We start from the raw sequence: 15,524 nt of genomic DNA on the forward strand, positions 1-15,524 counted from the left end.
TGACTTAAGAGAGCGGCGAGGCAAGGCGAGCAACCTGGCTGCGCTGCAGGAACTAGCTAAGCAGGTGAGTTAAATACCGAAAAGGCCTGCCTGTCTCTCAGAGCAGAGGGATGACTTAAGAGAGCGGCGAGGCAAGGCGAGCAACCTGGCTGCGCTGCAGGAACTAGCTAAGCAGGTGATGCGATGAGGACCACCGGAAAAAGAAAGAGTGATCGTAGCACATTCTACAAATTCCAGCTATGAACTGCCCTAATGGAAGCTCATGGTATCTCACAGGCATTGAACGGTTCATCTTACAGGCATATTATGGTCGTCTCACAGACATTTCATGGTCATCTTACAGGCATTTCATGGTCATCTTACAGGCATTTCACGGTCATCTCACAGGCATTGAACAGTTCATCTTACAGGCATTTTATAGTCGTCTCACTGACATTTCATGGTCATCTTACAGGCATTTCATAGTCATCTTACAGGCATTTCATGGTCATCTCACAGGCATTTCATGGTCATCTCACAGGCATTTCATGGTCCTCTCACAGGCATTGAACGGTTCATCTTACAGGCATTTTATGGTCATCCCACAGACATTTCATGGTCATCTCATAGGCATTTCATGGTCATCTTACAGGCATTTCATGGTCATCTCACAGGCATTTCATGGTCATCTCATAGGCATGTCATGGTCATCTCACAGACATTTCATGGTGATTTTACAGGCATAAATGCAGAAAAAGGGAGGGAGAAGGAGGAAAACAAAGGCTAGGTCGGCCTCTAAGGAACGTAGCAAAACAGTAGGAATCCAATGTACTGGATTCAGAGACCTAGCTTGTGTAATGGTCACTGATCAGATTTTGTCAGAACAGACCAATGAGAAAGAAAAATGTCTTTCTAGTGTCCCCTCACTCACCGGATGCGGTCCTGAGGGGTAACGATTAGGTAATTCGGTGCGGTTTCTCCGTGAAAGAACAATGTTTCCATAAGGTGATCCTGCCCCCTACCAGAGACCATGCAGTGCTACTAGGCACCAATACATAAACAACCAAACAGTACAAACGTATGTATAACACGCATGTTTTAGAATTAACAGCGTTAAATGTCTTCTATTGATTCTATTCGCACACCCTAAATAGGGGCTCATAGAAATGGTAAATACAGGGCTGGTCCCTGTATGGTCCTGATGAAAAGCTTTGGGGAGCTTGAAACATGTTGACCGCACACTGATTTAACCCTCATTACAGGTTAAATTGCAGTGTCACACCCCTTTTTAATATACCAACCTAGGAGCTAAATACAATTGTTGAGGCCCACTAGCACAGTATTTTTAATCACTCACACCCACTCCATCACCATCTCACTCACACCACACATAGTCTTTCACAACTAAGTCCTCCTACGTAATCCTCAAGTCGCAGCACGCCCCTTTTCGTAGAGAACTGGGATGGCCCCAATGATGAAGCATGTCACTGTGGGGAAACCCCGGTGAGTGAGGGGACACTAGAAAGAAATTTTTCTTTCTCATTGGTCTGTTCTGACAAAATCTGATCAGTGACCATTACACAAGCTAGGTCTCTGAATCCAGTACATTGGATTCTTACTGTTTTGATTTTACAGGCATGACATGGTCGTCTCAGACATTTCATGGTCATCTTATAGGCATTTCATGGTGATTTTACAGGCATGACATGGTCATCTTACAGGCATTTCATGGCCATCTTACAGACATTTCTCGGTAATCTCACAGGCATTCACCTTCTGGCATGTATTAGATGTGGAACAGAGGCACAAAACATATTGTTTCCAGACGCCTAGTTCTCTTTTTCTTGCCAAATTGTTATACCCATCAGCACCAAGACGCCCATGGGTATTTGTGCACTTTAGAAACACAACATAACACACCACTGTGGCCTGAAGACACAGTAATGTGATACACTAGCAAGGCCGGCCGGCCTGTCGCTCAGCGCCGAGGGATGACTTACGAGAGTGGAGAGCTTCATAGTGGAAGCACAGCACAGTATCTCAGTCCTCTAGGTGGACAATCCAAGCGCAGAGCAGTGCCATGGCACAGGCTTCCAGAATAGGGATCTAGACTTCTATATATTAAATATTAAGACATTTTAACACATTATTCCGCTGTAAACAGTAACATTGTACATACGCAAACATTCACCATGGGAAACCTCCATGTGCTTTGGCTCTTCAAGGTATAGGCTAGGCTAAAAGGTTCCATTACACCTCTCTTTCGCCAGCTTGCAGAGTCAACCCTATCCTGGAGCATGCTGCCGGCTCTTCAGTTGGCCGTGCTTCTTCTGTCTGTAGTCCATCGAAGAGAATCAGCGATTGGTCATGTCAACCAAGTGTGAGCAAAATAATCAAATGAGTTATAAGGGAAATTCGAGGGACGAAATAGTAGAAGAAAGGTTTTGGACAATGGAGGACACAGAGACACATTAGATATGCCACATAATCCGAGCCACACCTCGAAACCTCTACGTTTAATCTTTTACTTCCCATTTTTTCCACTACTACTTTCCTTCATCTCGTAAGTTCAGGTTTGTCCTGAATAATATTGTTCGAAAGAGATAAACATTTACTTATTCATTTCCATTTTTTATTTAACACATGGTAGGCGGTAGAGCGTCAGAAGTCTGTTCAAATAAACTCCCAAGCGAATATGAACCAAACCAAAGACAAAGCAGGTGATCAACAAGCACGAGAGAAACAACTCCGCACTTGCCCTAATCACGGCTTCTGCAGTTGTACGCAGTCTCTGAACTGAGATCTATTATTATGGACATCCTGTGGGTCCAGAGTCTTCAGCAGTGCTTGCAATTGAAATATAGAAGTGCAGGTACTCCTTCTTCCAGAGTACCTGTTTGCTACTGAGAAGTGCTGGTACTCTCCAGTATTGAAGTGCCGGTACTCTCCAAACTTGTTGGAAAGGGCTGTTTTCCAGCAGGCATCGGCTTTCCTAGAGCCTGATAATTTACTGCACTCTCTATAGCTGTTTTTCTGCCCTGGGGGTAGCACAGAAGTGGTGGGGGCTTCCATGCTAGCTGATCTCCGCAGATGTAACCCACCGACTTGGTTGATTATATTAGACTGGTAAGCAGCCTTTTATACTGTGAACTATCTGATTCTTCTTGATCGACTGAGAAAATCTGGAATCAAAGGCTATGTTTAGGAGTGGTGCCACAGGTTTTTTTAAAACATAGATTTTTTTATAACTAGTATGGGTGCCCAACATCTACATTTCACATTACCACCTTTGGGTTTCCCCAGGAATCAGTACTTTCCCCATTTCTGTTTAATCTATGTTTATGGCCCCCTTGGCTGTTAATCCAGGTACAAGGGGTTGACCACTTTTGGTATGCTGGCAACACTAAGATCATATTTACAGATCTCTCATGAGCAAAGTCGTGCAGCCGCAAGCCTATTTTCTTGTCTTTCATAGGTTGAATAATGCATGTCCAATAAACACCTAAGGTTGAATGGCAGTAAAACGGCTCTTTAAGAGATGTAGTAAGTAACTGAAGACTACAAGCTACTTCGAAAACTAGACAACTTCATAGTAACTTAACCCAGTAAGCTAAAGTACTGTGCCTCCTCCAGCCACTTTCAGAAGGTGATATTGAATCACTTCGAAGAGCCTAGACTGCCAGCGGCCACACAGACTCCAAGTAGGAAACCGCTTAAGGTCTCATTGGACATCATCTTCAGATAGACTCACGCTGCCTCTGGATGGCCAGAAGTACGACTTCTATCCTTGTCCTGGAGTCGCAGTCTTATCCGGAACTAGAGCATTATTTTGAGGCCTCCGGTGACACTGTCCTTCACTGCCTCCGCATCTTGTCTGAATGTTAGGGACACAAGGTGCAGCTCCTGAGACACATGTACATTCTTCGTATGTAAAGTCAGTTTGCCCCTTTTTTGGAGGCCCCTTTTGTCTGACTGACTGAAGTATTTGTAGAGTGCACGAATGCCGCGGCGTCTTGGCGCTAACAGATCCAGAGAAAAGAGGCAGAGGAGCAGGTTGATCTAGACAAAGAGCCAGGCTTTTAGATCTTTTCTGAAACGCATTTTAGATTTTTGGGCACGAAGAGCTGGGGGTAACGCGTTCGAGATTTTTGCCGCTTGGTATGAGAAGGACTTTCCCCCCCACTGGGCTTTATTTATTCTGGGTTGGCAGACGAGGTCAAGGGTGGATGACCTCAGTACGCGCGGGGGGGGATGTATCGGGGCAGTAGGTTATTGAAGTCGTCGGGTCCCTTGCCGTGGAGAGATCTGTGGACCAGGCAGAGAGCTTTGAAATGTATGCGGCGCCTGACTGGGAGCCAATGTAGCTCTCGAATAGCCTTGGATGTGGGGTGTCGTCTGTGAATGTTTAGTAGGGCTCTGGCTGCCGCGTTTTGGATTGCCTGAAGTTTATACAGCTGTTTTTCTCCTGCTCCCAGGTAGAGGGAATTACAGTAGTCAATGCGGTATAAGACCAGGGCTCCCATTACCGTTTTCCTAAGGGTGTCTGGGATGTAGGGAAGTACTTTCCTGATCAGTTTGATGTTATGAAAGCAAGCTGAGGTCACCTGGTTCACCTGGGCTTTGCAGGACAGTTCTTTATCAAACAAGAAACCAAGGTTTCTGACCTTGTCTACGGGGAGAGGGCAGGTTCCTGCTTCGGGGGGGCCACCATAGGTCGTTCCAGATGGAAGTTTTGTGGCCGAACTCGATGACTTCGGTTTTATCCGTATTCAGTCTTAGGAAGTTGTTGCACATCCAGTTTTTGACCTGAGAGAGGCAATTCCTGAATCGTTCTGCAGTGGCGTCGATTGATTGGGAAATGGACACTATGATTTGTGTGTCGTCGGCGTACGACACCAATTGTAGGGCGTGGGATCTGATCAGAGCAGCTAGGGGAGTGACGTAGAGGTTGAAAAGGGTTGGAGACAGTGCTGAGCCTTGGGAGACTCCGCCTGGAAGAGAGAATTTGGCGGATTGCAGTCCATTCCAGACCAGTTGATTGGTTCGGTTGGTTAGGAAGGAGGCAATAAGGGCCAGCGCGGAACCGGTGAAGCCGAGTGACCTGAGTCTTTTTAATAGGACAGCATGATTCACAGTGTCCAGTGACCAGTTTGCGTTGCTCTAACCTGGTTGGCCACCAGGACTGCTCCCCCACTCTCCAAATTGATGAGGGTCAAGTGAAAGGCTTTCACCACCAACACAGTGAGCTCCACCTCAGACCGAGCAGGCCTTTTCCCCGGTATTTCTCTGTTGCTGCTCTTAGATCTATCAACAGTATTTCATTTACTGTTTCAGCATATATACCATAGCATTATAAATGGTATAATAATCATTATACTTACATTAAAAAACAACCAGTATTTTACAGATATTTGAAATCACTGCCTTCACCATATAAATTCCACATATAAAAGCACCACCACAGCACCACTCAGCACCACCACAGCACCACCACATTATCACTCGGCACCACCCCATTATCACTCGGCACCCCCCCATTATCACTCGGCACCACCACATTATCACTCAGCACCACCACATTATCACTCAGCACCACCACACCGCCACAGCACCACCACAGCACCACTCAGCACCACCACAGCATCACTCAGCATCACCACAGCACCACTCAGCACCACCACAGCACCACTCAGCACCACCACGCAGCACCACCACAGCATCACTCAGCAGCACCACCACAGCATCACTCAGCACCACCACAGCACCACCACAGCCTCCACAGCATCACTCACGGCCTCCACAGCATCACTGAGGGCGACCACAGCATCACTCAGGGGCACCACAGCATCACTATGCACTACCACAGCATCACTGAATGCTACAGCATCACTCGTCGCTACTACATCACTCCGCGCCATCACAGCAGCAATCTGTGCAACAATTCAACAACAACTGGGTCAAATATGTTCTCTCAATGTTTCAAGCTTATTACAAATGTCACAAAAAGATGTTAATATTTCACTTCTGTTCTTGGATTTTCGGCACAATAAAATACACTAAACATAATCTTCACAAAAGTTATTTACAAAAGTTTAAGCTATTGCCATTATAAATTACAATCACTTTTATTTAAGTATGAATTATTTAAAAAAATTAAAAGCCATCGTTATTTGTAATATCAATACATCTAAGTCACGTAAAAACAAAACATGTTGCATTACAAATGCTACAGGTGTCACATTTGCGAACGTTATAACTATTGGCATTGTAAATGACAAAGCTATTAATTTAGCTATTTTCAAAACCAACACATAAATAAAAATATTGTCATTTACAAGACCAATAGCTCAAACTTTCCTAATGCGAGACCTATTGCATTGCAATGCTTGTTTGCTTTTCTCTTGCGTTGTGCTGCTAGTTTACAGGGAGTACCTACTGCCCGTTTTGCAAGATTGAAACCCAAGGAATAAGCCTGAGCTGTACAGGGTGTATTATTCTTTGCTACGACCGTTACTGGTGGTCATAAGCAAGCACCCCTAACTATTAAAATAATCAAAGAGTGGAGCTTGTGCCCCTTCTGATATTTATTATGCAGGAAGTTTTTGATAGGAGTGCCAGCAATTTATTGTATATCCACAGAGATTTCCTGGGGATCAAAGTGCGTTTGCAATGCTTTGAAATAGTTAGAGCATCAATGGTGACAGAAGTAGAATGACCTAGAGAAGGCACAGCCTAGCTCACCGTCATCAAGGGTGAAGTAACCGACTCCACCAGTTGTAGGAAGATGTTGGGGAGGCCGGGGAGCACAAGCCATACAAATGCCTAGTCTGTCCGCCTTCACACTACACAGGACTCCAGCCTTCGCCCACAGCCTATATCCAAGAGGACTCGCCACACATCTCCTCCTGCACCCAGACACTCGCCTCCTACCAAACAGAGCCTGTCTGATGGAAGGAAAAAAGAGAAAAACTACATACTGAAACAGGAGCAGGGGCCGATGTCGAGGCTGTCATCCGAACAGTCCAAAAAGAGAAACCTCCCTGGCCCCCACTCACCAGACACACACGCCCACCATGGCAAGATCATCTGCCTTGCTCCCGTAAAAGACACACAATTGATGGACGGAATGCTGAACAAATCAAAGCATTCACCCCAGTCAAGAGATCTGGGTTAAATCCATCATTCTTTTGCTCACCATGCCACCCCAGTTTAGACCTGGCCATATGCAAATCAGCCTTGACCCTGTGCCTCATGGGAACAGTCCAGCCCGAAGGCCCAGACTCACCAAGGCCTTCACACTTGGTGCCAACTACAACAATTGGGCAGCAGATCCAGGGGCTGGGGCCAGTGCAAGAAGGGAGCAACCTGGAGCCAAGCATAGGGAACGAGAAATTCAGATCTGCCTGCGGCACAAACACCCCTATCCCTACCGGCCAGTCGGCTTTGGCTTAGTTGGATCCTCCAATCCTGCCCAGCTCTGCAAGCTCGGACACAGCTCTCCAGCTCCAACACCGTTCAGAATGAGCAACAGAAAGAGTTAGTCAAATTATCACATCATCAGGTATTGGAAATTCCAAGATCCTAATCTTCCTCTATTTGACATAATTTACCAGCATGTCAACTTTGACCTTCAGGTCAACTATTGCCTTGAAGGTATATTTCGCCAAGTACTGATAGCTCTGGTTTAGTTCACCGTGCTCTACTATTATTATTATTATAGAGGCTTTTATAGCGCGCTCTGTTACTAAATAGTATATTATCCTGGCGCCAGTGGACATCTGCTGGTCTGAAGTTCCAACATCTTGTTCCGTCACCAAGATGCAGACATTAATGTTCTCCATCGTGGTTTTCAGAGAGGCTAGTCTCTGGTCTTCATGTTGTATTTGGCCTTGGAAGACTTTAATCTAGGCTTCATCTGTTGTAAGTACAGACCCTGAAACAAACTGGCAGGTCAGCTACTTCACCCCTCGCCATCCTCTGAACCCCGAGGCTTCAGTGGGTGTAGCAGTGCGTTGTTTATTGGCGTTGGAGGGCACAGTGGAGCTCTGTAGCCACAACTGTGCTTCAGAGCGAGCCCCAACCGTGCAACACTGATCAGGGCAGAAACTTGCCCTTGACCACGAGCACTAGCCCACCACCCTTCAGGTGATCTTCTCTCCCCACATCTCGTCTCCACTCTGCACTTGCCGGAATCAAGGCTTCCGCAGTTGTACGTAGTCTCTGAACTGAGATTCATTATTATGGACATCCTGTGGGTCCAGAGTCTTCAGCAGTGCTTGCAAAGGAAATATAGAAGTGCAGGTACTCCTTCTCCCAGAGTACCTGTTTGCTACTGAAAAGTGCTGGTACTCTCTAGTATTGAAGTGCTGGTACTCTCCAATTCAAAGCATTGGAGGAGTGCTGAGAAGTGCTGGTACTCTCCAATTCAAAGCATTGGAGGAGTGCTGAGAAGTGCTGGTACTCTCCAATTCAGAGCATTGGAAGAGTGCTGAGAAGTGCTGGTACTCTCCAATTCAAAGCATTGGAAGAGTGATGAGAAGTGCTGGTACTCTCCAATTCAAAGCATTGGAAGAGTGCTGAGAAGTGCTGGTACTCTCCCCTTCAAATTAAAGAAGTGCAGGTACTGAGTACCTGATGGTACCTTGCCATTTAAAGCTCTGGTCTTCAGAGTAAAACAGGATCCTCTTTGGGTGTGGCAGCGCATTGTTTCTGGGGTGTTGGGGGGGTGGATGCTGCAGCTGTATCACTGTAACTGTGCACTTCTGACGGGGCTGGGGTTGCCGCCTGAACAGTTTTCCCCTGGCACCACCGGTATTTTAATGTCTCAGCCAGTACAAAAATAAGAAAAATCACTTAAAGCCAGGTTTTAGCCCTTATCTGTACATACTTCAAACAGAAAATAGAAAGCACATTTAAATGTGTTCTAGAGCTGTGCTATGATCCATGACTAATAATTAAGGTTAAGAAAAAGGGCAGAAAAGTCATGTTATAAATGAATACATGCAATTTAGTTTAAACTCCTTCGTATCATGTCCGAGCCTTTGCCCGGACATGATACGAAATGTCCGTGTAAGACAACAACGAATGGATGGTATTTTTGTCTCGGAAAATTTGCAACCCTGGATGGGACCTAGACCTGCACCCTCATGCAGCGGGGAAGAGACACCACAAGCATGGGCATTATCTGCCTCCATCCAAGCGGCCACTTCTGCCCATACCTCCCTTTGTAGTTGGAACACCGGCCCTTGGAATCCGGCTCTTCCGGGGAGAGCACAGGCACCTCCGCAGGAACTCTGAATACCAGCCAGGGCCTAATTTGTCAAAATATATTAGTGCCAGGGCTCTGTCAGGAGGCCACTGCAGCTTGCATCACCCACTGCCTGTGTCAGCCCTGCCAATGACAGTCCCAGCACAACTACTAACCATCAGACTCCTACAAGAGTGACAATGAAGACTATTGCAGGCCCCCACAGCTATAAGAATGGCTTGGGTGGCAGGTAATATTTATTTCCAATGTACACTGAATTGATAATCAACTGATGTTGAAGTCATCTTTAAATTAGCCAGACAGCGCCACCTTCAGACAGAGTGTCACAGTTGCCGGTGTTGACAATTAAGTGCTGGTGCTGAGAACCGGAAACCACCGGCTCAAATTAAGCACTGGCAGTGTCTTTGTCTTTGTCAGTACAGATGGCAGACCTTTGCGGCGTTTCACATTGGTGTTTGAGCTCTCAGCCGACCTCGCAGATCCGCCCTCCAGTTGTTGGGGCCACACGCCAGAACTATGCGGACTAGTTCCGCAGCTCTGAAGATGAAGGGATTGCAGGAGAGCCGCCATCTTGGAGACCACCCTCTCCCAAACACGCATGGTTCTTACTCCCTTCAACAGTCAAAGCACACTCCTTTGTATAACATGATGTACCTAGGTGAACAATTTCCTCTTTCTGTTAAAAGAGAGAAAATAAGGAAGAAGAATGAAACAGTAATGCACCTACCTTTATATTTATGCAGAGTTTGGGTTTTCTGGCGTTTTATTACTTTAATGTTTTCATTTTGTAAAAAGATAAAATAGAAAGAAGACGTTGCTTTCACAAGTGTGTTGGTTAATGGTTTAAGAGATTTATTTCTCACTGCTGAAAATGTATTCGTCACAGAGATAGTCTGAGTGGCAGTGTCCACGACGAAGAAGCAGTAAGGTACAGTTCCTGGTGGCTGGCTGGTGCCTCTTCTCCAGGGGGGGCACAGTGTTGAATCGGTAAAAGGCTCCAGCTGAGCCTTTGGAGAGGTCTGTGACCCTGCTGCCGAAAGTCCACCCATTGTGAAATAACCGACATAAAAATAAACATCAAAAGGTTGAAAAACAAGAGTAGCATGGAAGATTACAAAGGATAAAGACAGTGAAAGCTAGCTGGAGAACCAAAGAGAAATATGCAGTTTATTTCTAAATCAAGGCGCTACAAAATCAGACTACATAACAAGAGCTAGGGTGCAAGGATAGTTGAAGAGAATGGAAGTAAAACCTTTGTTTTTCACAAGGAAAATATGAGGATAAAAGTTGGAGCGCAATCTGTGATGCATGGAGATGTGTCCAGCGAAGCTCTGCTCTTCGACACCTTGTGTTCTCGGCCTCTGACGTCAGTGTGTTTACTTCTTTCACCCACATTTTTTTTGTCCTTTTTAGTACAGGGAATTTGAACAAGTGGTGATTGAAGACCGTCTGGAAAAGGCGAAGTTACAGAGGGAAAGAGATCAAGAAAAACTGGAACTGAAAAGTGTTCGGAAGGTAAATGTCTACGTCAACATCAGATCCCCAACCTGCCCTGATCCATCCAGCATGGAATCCCTTAAGGATTCACATTCTTTCTATATTCCTCCTTGGCGTGGGATTAATTCTGGTCGGTATTAAATGATTAACATTTGATGCAGAGGTCCCTATAGCATATCAGCCTCGTTGTAGAGCGTCTCACTTTTATACGTATTTAAAGATAAAACACCTACAACTTCCACCCATCGCTTCTGTCACAGGTAAGATGTGTCTACCTTATTTTCCCAGGGAGTATCTTCGAAAGAGCAATGCACCCAGCCACTGATAACAACAGCGTCTTCCAGAAGGATATCTGGGACGTCAAGGTTTCCGTCAAACAGATCTTGGTCTGCATGATAAACCCTGAAGCCCGAATAGCAGAACATGGTCGGCTCCATTAATAGTGAGAGCTGGGTCAGGCAGGGTAGGAACAGTGGAATTAATGCGTTTTATAGGAAATGCAATCCAGCTGGTTCTTTAGCTCAGGAACCGGTTTGAATCCTCACACTGCATCCACCCCCTTCCTACCTCTATTCAGTAACTGTAAATACTTGTAACATGTGGAGACATCAGTGTTTGTTTTATAAACCAATAAAAGACCGAGATGAATGAGGATAGTTTGTGTATCCCCAATGTTGCAGGTAAACCTGTGAGATATGAAAGGTGCAATAGCTATGGATTCCAGACATGTCTGCCTACTCTCCCACCATGCTGTTACGTCGCAGTCACTGTAGCTGTTGGAGCGGCTGTTCTCCTTGCCAGTGTCAACCTGCTGCTTCCTTTCTCCGGGTTCTTCACTACCACCTGGCCAGATGCTGTTCCCCTTGGTTCGGGTCAGGCCCTGGCAGGCCCGCTGAGCCGTGAAAGGCGCTTTACAGGGGGGTCCTTGAGCCGTCCACTCCACTTGGCCATTTCATCTCGCGGCCCTCCATGCCAGCTCAGGACTGGCGGGGACTTGGTAAGACGGTGAGCTAGGAGCAGGGGGTGAGAACGGTGGGGGCTGCAGTCTGGGTCCAGTGACCGGGCTGTGAGCAAATGGGTGATCTAGTGCGGCCACCATTGGGGCTCCCACGGTAGAGGGAGACAGTGGTAAGTGGGCGAAGCAGCCACTCTAGGCTGTGGTGCAGCTTGCTGCCCAGCTTCTCCCTAGCTGACGCTGCACCCGCAGTGTTCTCCAGACCTCGCAGCAGCCCCACCAGAGTCCCAGTGGAAAAGGGACCCTTTTGACAGAAGGGCTGTGTTATTAAGCTCTGTGCTGGAGGCAAAAGTACTCTGATTCAGGAGCAAAAACAGAGGAACAACTTGAATCCCGATTGATCACATTCAGTGGCCCATACATGAATTGCTGGTACAAGTTTAAGGATGCGCAATCAGGGACCAGGATTGCTCATATGTGGGCTGAGCTGATGACCAGGGAAAATTGTCCAGCAAGGGCCTATCTTCACGAATAATAGAGCAATTAGGTCTACAAGGACTTTGTGAGTAGTCAGAACACATGAAAGTATCAAACAGCTGGTCAACAAGACCATCAACCAAGTTTTCCTGTTGGGGGACAAAGCAACACAGACAGGCAGAGCACAGGGCTGATTCGTCCATCACAGCTGCTCCAAGGCAGTTCCTCAGCCCTATCTAAGCACAGGGTTCAATAAAGCCGCAAAGGACCAATATCTGCTTTATTGTCTTGGTATTTTTCCCTCACTGCTCGATTTTCCACCCTGGAAACGTACTTCAGCGAAGTCCTGCTGTCGTCTGTGCGGGGATGAGAGAGAAGATATCCCTCACTTAGTATGCATATGTAAAGAACTCATGAATGAACGCAGAGCACTGTTACACCCGCTTTTTAGTCACAGAGGTATTCGCACCTGCAGGCAGGCGGTGATGGCATATTTCGCCATACAGGATATACAGCTTATCTGATATCTGATCAGAGTCGAAAAGAGATTAAAAATACTTCCTGGGGACATAACGGAAAGGCAGGTGAGGTTGGGGAAGCGGCTTCTTGTTGCGGTTTGTCACAAAAGACTTACAGCTAAACAGTGGTCTATCGGTTAATTGTAGGCCTGGGCGGTAAATTCCGTTTCGCTTGTGAAATTTGAGGAATTTGGTTAATTTTGCGTTCTGCGGAATTGCCAAAAATTCAGCGAAACGCGGCTTCACAGAATTTCTTGCTTGTTTGCGAGATATTTCCCCCGAGCACGCAAACCAGCGCTTGCGCACAGACAAAAAGCATCACTGACGGGCGGAACAAGCAATTTCGGGTGTTCGTGGAATTTCTGCATGCTCGCGTAGATTTTTTACCGCTTTGTGTAGCGCGACTACGCAAATTCCGCCCACCCCTTAATTGAACATAATAGTTAGGAGGCTAACTTGCAGAAAAACATATGGAGGAGAAGCCAAAAGACTAAGGGGGGCAGGGGAAAAGAGTTCTGCTTTTTCAACAGATCAATGTTGCTGCTGTGACCACGCCCTGATCACACTCCTACTCCAAGGGGTACAAAGTCCTCAACAGGAACTCATTGAGAAGTAAGGTCAGGTTAGAGGTCTTCAAACTTTTTGATGCCGAGACCCCCTTGTAAAACCTTTTTAGGCGTAAGGACCCCCTTCCGAAAAAAAGTTTCTAGAAACTGGTACTCCTCATCATCAACTTTTGACAACCATAAATGCGCCTGTTAGACCTCATCACATCCCTCCATCATTCATCCACCCACACTTTCACACATCCATCCATTCACCCTTTTATCCTTCCATCCATACATCCATCTTCATCCATCCACCCTTTCATCCTTCCATCCATACATCCATCCTTTACCCATCAACCCTTCCTTCCATCCACCCATCATTCATCCACCCACCTTTTCACACATCCATCCATCATTCATCCATGCAACCTTTTTTCCATTCATACATCAATCCACCCTTTCATCTTCTGATCCCTCATCCACCCATTCATCCTCCCATCCATACAGCCATCCTTCACATATCCACCCTTTCATCCATCAATCCACCCACCCTTTCATCCATCCATCTACCCATCATTCATCCCCCCACCTTTTCACACATCCATCCATCCATCATTCATCCATCCACCCTTTCATCCATCCATCCTTCATCTGTCCACCCTTTCATTCTTCCATCCATGCATATATCCTTCACCAATCTATCCTTCGTCCATCCACCCTTTCATCCTTCCATCCATACATCCATCATTCATCCATCCACCCTTTCATTCATCCATCCACTCATCATTCATCCATCCACCTTTTCACACATCCATCCATTTACCCATCCACCCTTCCTTCCATCCACTCATTCATCCACCCACCTTTTCACACATCCATCCATCCTTCAGCCTTTCACCCATCCATCCACCCATCATTCATCCACCCACCTTTTCTGTGCCTCTCTCATGGGGAGGGGGGGGGGGCGGAATCAGTATCTCTCTGCGTCGTCTTCATTCTTCTTCACACCCAAGTACTTGACAGGTCTTTAGAAGACCTTTTACTTGTTAATGAGGCGTTGATGTTTTTCACACCTCGGTGTGAATTAGGCCTCCGCCGTGAGCACCCTCAGCCCAATGCCAGGAACTTCACTCTGCAGAATCTGCGACCCCCTTCCCAGGACTCCACGACCCCCCTGGGGGTCGCGCCCCACAGATTGAAGACCGCTGCTTAGACTAACAATATCTACGGAAAAATGTATTTGATCCATTTCTTTTGCACTTCTCATATTGAATGCACAATGCTTTTGAATCCTTACTTCTGGTCTCCATATGGCGCGGATAGGTTTACAGGCCTGCTGAGATTTGAATTAATTTGTTTACCCACCAGCTGTTTTATTCTGATTTTACTGATCGCTGAATTGCGTTTTTGATCTTAAACCATGTACACTTGTACTCAATATATAAATGATGGTTTTTGACTGCACACAAGACAGAATTAAACTTTCGCTAGGGAAAAAAAGTACCACTGCTCTTTTGCACAAATGATTGTTTTTAACTGTATATACATGAGTCTATAATAGATTTCTATTTGGTCTAATGTTCCAAATGTTTTAATTAACCACACAAATCAATTACTTACCTATGTATTCCAAAATATTCTCCGTAAAGTGTCGAACTTCTGAAATGACTGGGCATCACTGCTGGTGTTTTTTGGGTAACTATTCCGAAAGTCCCCCAGTATTCTAGTTTATCATACAACCTGCCGCCTATCACTGAGCAGATTGATAAGCAGTTTTACTTTCCGGAAGAATAACATCTCTTTTCTGCTTTCTGTAGATCCAAGCCTGGTGGAGAGGAACAATGGTGCGAAGAGGATTAGGACCCTTCGCATTTGCCAAGAAAAGCAAAAAAAGTGGAAAGGGGAAGAAAGGGAAAAAAGGAGCCGGAAAAAAGAAAAAAAAGTGATCTGTTCTGTGACCTCCCAATGTTGCCTGCTGGTTCTCACCCAATCTGTCTGTACACTTGTGTGTAGGAGAGCAGTCCTTTTATTTGAATATACAAGCATCATTTTCAAAAAGAAAAGTCTGAGTTACTATTTTTATACGGTGGCTCTCTAGTATATTTCCTGCTGATATGAGCTTGCAGATATGACAGTGTGTGCAGACCCATGGTTGGTCCTCATCAAAGCCTTTGCCTGAATGGAGAATCATGGTCACCTGAGTGCATGGACCTGAACCCATAGATCAGGAACAGCCAGCCATCTTGGACCTGCAGGGGCGGGACGGTGAGGCTGTGTCTGTT

General features: G+C 46.0%; 1 protein-coding gene across 1 annotated transcript in view; it reads left to right on the top strand.

The window, feature by feature from the left end:
- Positions 1-15,298, top strand: part of DRC9 (dynein regulatory complex subunit 9) — a 74,287-nt gene extending 58,989 nt beyond the window's left edge. The window contains exons 9-10 of the mRNA XM_086944960.1: positions 10,661-10,762; positions 15,060-15,298. Of these exons, the coding sequence (XP_086801086.1) occupies positions 10,661-10,762; positions 15,060-15,188 (231 nt within the window). The 3' untranslated portion in view covers positions 15,189-15,298. The remainder of the gene's footprint in view (positions 1-10,660; positions 10,763-15,059) is intronic.
- Positions 15,299-15,524: the final 226 nt, after the last annotated feature.

This window comes from Lissotriton vulgaris, chromosome 11 (genome assembly GCF_964263255.1).
Source record: "Lissotriton vulgaris chromosome 11, aLisVul1.2, whole genome shotgun sequence".
NCBI classification, from domain to species: Eukaryota; Metazoa; Chordata; class Amphibia; order Caudata; family Salamandridae; genus Lissotriton; species Lissotriton vulgaris.